The 5185-nt window shown below is 40.0% G+C and overlaps 2 protein-coding genes across 2 annotated transcripts; one reads left to right on the forward strand and one right to left on the reverse strand.

Annotated features, from left to right (window-relative positions):
• Positions 1–638: 638 nt before the first annotated feature.
• ndufb5 (NADH:ubiquinone oxidoreductase subunit B5) lies at positions 639–2929 on the reverse strand. Its single transcript, XM_062450492.1, has 6 exons — positions 2749–2929; positions 1887–1972; positions 1658–1724; positions 1466–1527; positions 1160–1266; positions 639–889 (listed from the first exon to the last, which is right to left on the reverse strand). The coding sequence occupies exons 1-6, from the start codon at positions 2912–2914 to the stop codon at positions 769–771; spliced, it is 609 nt and encodes a 202-aa protein (XP_062306476.1). The 5' UTR covers positions 2915–2929; the 3' UTR covers positions 639–768.
• Positions 2930–3098: 169 nt separating this feature from the next.
• mrpl47 (mitochondrial ribosomal protein L47) lies at positions 3099–5164 on the forward strand. Its single transcript, XM_062450491.1, has 7 exons — positions 3099–3256; positions 3373–3521; positions 3712–3772; positions 3889–3985; positions 4068–4198; positions 4512–4607; positions 4786–5164. The coding sequence occupies exons 1-7, from the start codon at positions 3126–3128 to the stop codon at positions 4892–4894; spliced, it is 774 nt and encodes a 257-aa protein (XP_062306475.1). The 5' UTR covers positions 3099–3125; the 3' UTR covers positions 4895–5164.
• The last annotated feature ends 21 nt before the right edge of the window (positions 5165–5185 follow it).

Raw genomic sequence — 5185 nt, forward strand, 5'->3', positions numbered from 1 at the left:
GCCAAAGATTTCGGAGCTCGAATATTCTGGTTGTATGACGCAACATGAACGATTTTATAAGAGGGGTTCCACCCACAGAATTTATAAATCCACCCATATACCCAAGGCTTACTATTATCACACATTTTTCCACTCGTTTTTTTTTTACATCATACAAATTGTAATAATGGTAATGTACACAAAAAAGGGAAAGTCATGCGTCTGTAATAAATTGCAAGGTAGCCTGACATTTCAGATAACAAATGCAGGACAGATGCATTGATCTACACGGCACGTTCTAATTGATGCCAGGTGTTCTAGACAAAGTCATTGGAGACAGTACAAGAGTTTTCAACTAATTGTGTTCAACAATATCTCAATTATTTAGAATTATTTTTTCTTTTTGATTGGTTTGTTACTGTCATAATTGAAAAAAATACAACAATTCTTAACTGATACCTCAATAAATGAGTTAAATAACAATTACATAAAAGTAAACCATTTATTTTCCTAAATTCCATTGAATTGATAATATACCTTATACTTACATCAAATTAAGGTTGTGTCTACTCAGCACTGCCATCATGTGGAAATGTACATGTGTATGAAGCAACCTTTATGAAACAAAGATGACTCAAATATTATTGTGAAGCTCATGACAAAGTGAAAACAATTCAGTTATATATATATTTATTAAAGCAATGAGGAAAAATATACACACAGTGGCATTCATCACTGTATAACGTTAACAGATGGGACTTGATACAGTAGGCGATTGGACTGGCTGGTTCAGTTGTCAGGTGTTGACTTGATGCTGTTGTCAATCAGATTCTTGTCAAGGGTCTGCATATGGAACCAGGGTCCATCTCCCTTCTCTCTCATGTGTTTACGCACCTCCAGCTCTGTACGTCTGAAAGAAGAAAAGAAAAAAAAAAAACACAGAATGAAGAAAATGTACCTTAACAATTAAGTCTAGTCCCATTGTAGCACTTGATGTCGTCATTATCTCTTTTACGTTTACCCCACAACAATACAGGTATGTGAATTCAATACATTTTGCAATATGTTGCATTTGTCATACTGTGCACCGATGCGTGTTTTTTTAAAGAGCTTACTAGACTGCCTTTCCAGTTCATTGCCTATGTGACAGAATCGATTATAGAGTCAGTCTGTCGCTCACCTCAGCTGGCCCTTCTCCTGTTCAATCTGGATTAGAGCCATCATTTTCTCATAGTCTTTTGCCGGGGAGTCATAGAAGGTCTGTGAAATCCACCTGGTGATGGGGTGCTGCAGAGAAACATACAGTGACGAGGTCACCATCAAGCACAAGAAGCTCGTTCTCGTGACAACATGTTTAGCAATGAGCATGTTCATTAATCATCAAAATCATCCAATTCTTAAATGATACACAGTCACAATCAAACAGGGCATTTCACATGCTTGTCTAAAGGTGAAGGTGTGTTAGTTGTGGTAGCGAGGACACTACCTTGTAATACTCCCAATATTCGGGTTCATAGCCCTCTGGAATCTCCGCCAGCTCAGCCTCACCTAAAATGTTAACACAATAAAGTTATTTTCGTATGTTCAAAATAATGCTGACATGACCAAGATCAAACAAGTGTACCATACTGAAATCAAACATTTTATCAATAGTTAGAAACAAATCAATGAGACTTACCAACAAACACATTCACAGATGTGACAATGATAACCATCGGAATTCCAGTCAACAAGATGTAGAATTGCTAAAAGGAGAAAACTTATCATGTTAAAAGGACTTCTGATGTGTACCTGTCATAAGTTCTGAAACTGCAGTTGTCTTGTCATCAAAACGGCAGACGCGTATGTCAATGTAAAAATAACCCTAACATAATTGTTTTTTAACTTTCATGATATCAAACACCTACCAATAGGCGCAGAAACCTCCTGTCATAAAATTCGGTGGGTTTGATGATGAACATTTGCTTTCCATGGCCACCCCAGCGAATTGCCACTGAAAGTTCAAAAGGATAAGGTGTTCAGCAAAACACTGCAACACATACTGAACCACACATTGAGACTTGTAGCGCCAGTAAAATCATCTTGTATTTTTAAACTGTGTTACTTGGTATTGGTAACCTGTTCTTTTTGATTTCCTATTCCTATTTCCTGTTCTTGCCTGCAGCAACGCTGCAATTTCTGCTTGAGAATCAAGTACCTACTGCTACTACTGCTGAAACAGTGCCACAGTCAACACACATTATTGGCAAGTGTAGGCTACTACACTTAAGACTGCTTAAAACAAAGCTGACCCACTACAACAAAGCAAAAGGTGGTTTTCACTTATAGAAGTGAGCAAATCAAACACATTATAACTATACAGAAATATAGATAGTGATATGCAACACAACGTCAATCGACAACAATTGCATGTGTTGTCAGGTAGCTACTAACCAATTCACCTTTTTAACTTGTCTTGACTTTGTTGATGGTGTTTTGTTGGTCAATCTCTCATACAGTAGCTACTACTTGCTAATCGCTAGAATTGACATGAGACGGCTGCATTACATATTATGTAACTGTCACTATTTGTGATTGCTAGCTAGTTAGCGGTGCTGATGGAAATCTAGATGAGGACGTTAGCTTCTCAACCTCCCCTTGGACGTTAGTTAGCCTAGCTAGCTAGCTTGCTAGCCATGGCTAACGAGGCTTAGCCACAAGGTCACAGCGGGATATAGCCATTCTTTTGAAATTACAAATTAATTGGTGAACTCCTAAAACACCTTTTACCTTTATCTGTGCGTGGGATTGTCCTTGTGAGCAAATTAGCCGCAGTATTTCCTGATTTTAAAGGACTTAGTCTGGCTGCAAACGCAGCAGCAGACCGGAGAACGCTCATGCCTACCATCACGACTGAGGGCACATAGTCTGGGAACTCGCGATTCCTTTGGTCCATGGATATTTGACGTTGAAGTCAGCCATGTTTACTAAGGGAAAGAAAATATACAATCCTCCGTTTCTTTCTCTTTTGTTGGTTCCAATAACTTTGTTGTTGTTAATTAAAAAAAAAAAAAATCTCAGGGTACAGTAGGCATTTAAAATTAATTTAATGTTATTTTATTTCTCACAATTTTTTAAATGCATGCTGGGTAAATTCAATAGGAAAGATGGCGGCGACCTCAGCAGGACGCGTTTTGACACTTTGCAAACAGTTTCAAAACGCAATCAGAATATCTACTTCTATATCACCTCAACAAGCCGCTTTCAATTTGTCAAAATCGCAGTCTTATCTAAACAGGTAAGCACAAACAAAAACGTAATTTACGTCTAATTTGCGTAGCTAACGTAAAGAGGCAGCAGGGGATGATCTCACTGGGCTTCCATTATCTCAAAATAATAATTCTCTCTTTTTAGGCAAGCGTCTTCACTTGTGGGCTTAACATGGCACTGTCAAATCGGCAACCGAGGTCAGTGTCGACCCCTGCACACTACTGTCAGCAGAAGAGGGCTGGATGAGTTTTTCGACGTACCCGAGAACTGGGGACAATCCACGGTGAAGTCTGGTAAGCATTGCTTTTGAACCAAATGTTACCAGGATGGAGGATTCTATTGTCTAACCCAGGAGTGTTCAATCATGGTCCTCGATAACCCCTGTCCTGCATGTTTTAGATGTTTCCCTGCTCCAGCACACCTGATTCAAATGAATGGGCCATACGGTTACTGAAGAGTTTTTGTATGTTGTATTGATATCAGGTGCTCCATGGACAGCAAAGCATCTGAGGGCAAAAAGTAACGAAGACCTACACAAACTATGGTAGGGAATGGAAGGGTCACACTATGAACTACAGAAATGGCATTGATGCCCTCAAGGGAATGTGTACATACTAGGCCACGTTCATTGAAATAATGGAACATCATCTGCTGTTTCAGGTATGTACTCCTGAAAGAGAAGAACATGTTGCTTACCGTTGAACAGGAGTCGAAACGGCAGTGCATGCAGATGCCAAGCCCTGAACGTCTAAAAAAGGTAAATGCACCAAGCTTCCTCACATTGAACATCACAGGGCATGTAGAAGGATATCTTCTTACAGCCGAACTCTCGTCTCCAGGTGGAGAGGTCTATGAAGCGACTGGACACGGTGGTGAAGGAGAGGGAAGATGCTTTGCGCATGCTGCAGACAGGGCAGGAGAGAGCCAGACCTGGAGCGTGGAGGAAGTCACTCTTTGGACATGTTTACTGGTGGGTACAGACCAACAACACTACACAACCAGTTGAGGTTGAATTACTTCAACTTCCTCTTGCTTTGACCAACAACAAAAAAACACTGGGTGTCTTTAAATGGCATGAAGCAGTGTTTTTTGTGAGGTGGTCACGTCAGTCAGAGGTCCCAATATCAAACTCAGTAAAGGACAGCCATGTGTATGAGTTATGCAGTGACATGACACATCAGTGCAAACAGTCTGTTGGACACCACCCCTCTGTAATTCAGAGCATTCAAAGTAGCCAGCTTAATGGCAAGTGGTGCTGTTTTTCTGCCTGTGGCTCTATCCAGGTACCGATTCAGAGAGCATGCCATTCCCTGGTATATGAACAAGAGGTACAAGCGAAAACGTTTCTACACACCTGGATTTGTTGTTCCCCATATAAGGTAAGAAAATAAACCGATGCATCATATTCATTTCAATCTCTCTCAATATGTGTGTGTGTGTGTGTGTGTATATATATATGTTTGAAGCACTTTAGATGCCATTGTCATCACACAAGTATCGAGCTGCCGACTTTACACCGAGTAAAGCTGGATACGCAAGTTATTCACTTTCTTTCAGGCTTCGTATTGAGAAACACCTCCGAACCAGGGTTAGGAAGGCTAACACTGAGATGAAGAAGCAAGCCCAGCTCCAGGAGAAGTTCCCCCCAATGAAGGCCCAATCATGAGATGGTGGAAACATGCCCCCCCCCTCCTTCTTTTGCTACCAAAACCAGTAAAAATGTATACCTTGTTATTTATGTCAACCCTTGACATTTGTTTTCAGGATGTGTCGTAATGCTCTAATTACTCAAGTTAGTTACTTTATTACTGCACAGATGTTAATGAATTTTAAGATTGATCATATGTACCGTTTGATCATGTATTGTTTTGTGGCATATGTTTTTCTGTATTACATCATTGTAATGGGTTTTCAGATTAAACAATTCAAAACATCACCAGTCTTGGTATTTAGGACA

Source organism: Osmerus eperlanus, chromosome 24 (assembly GCF_963692335.1).
Source record: "Osmerus eperlanus chromosome 24, fOsmEpe2.1, whole genome shotgun sequence".
In the NCBI taxonomy this organism is placed as follows: Eukaryota; Metazoa; Chordata; class Actinopteri; order Osmeriformes; family Osmeridae; genus Osmerus; species Osmerus eperlanus.

What these genes read in the sequence shown, in the direction of transcription:
- ndufb5 (XM_062450492.1), bottom strand. Translation starts at nt 2,914, where the DNA reads ATGGACCAAAGGAATCGCGAGTTCCCAGACTATGTGCCCTCAGTCGTG. An exon ending in GGAGGTTTCTGCGCCTATTG is followed by an intron (nt 1,725 to 1,886) that starts GTAGGTGTTTGA and finishes TTCTCCTTTTAG; the next exon opens with CAATTCTACATCTTGTTGAC. An exon ending in ATCTGTGAATGTGTTTGTTG is followed by an intron (nt 1,528 to 1,657) that starts GTAAGTCTCATT and finishes TTAACATTTTAG; the next exon opens with GTGAGGCTGAGCTGGCGGAG.
- mrpl47 (XM_062450491.1), top strand. Translation starts at nt 3,126, where the DNA reads ATGGCGGCGACCTCAGCAGGACGCGTTTTGACACTTTGCAAACAGTTT. An exon ending in ACAATCCACGGTGAAGTCTG is followed by an intron (nt 3,522 to 3,711) that starts GTAAGCATTGCT and finishes TATTGATATCAG; the next exon opens with GTGCTCCATGGACAGCAAAG. An exon ending in GCCCTGAACGTCTAAAAAAG is followed by an intron (nt 3,986 to 4,067) that starts GTAAATGCACCA and finishes TCTCGTCTCCAG; the next exon opens with GTGGAGAGGTCTATGAAGCG.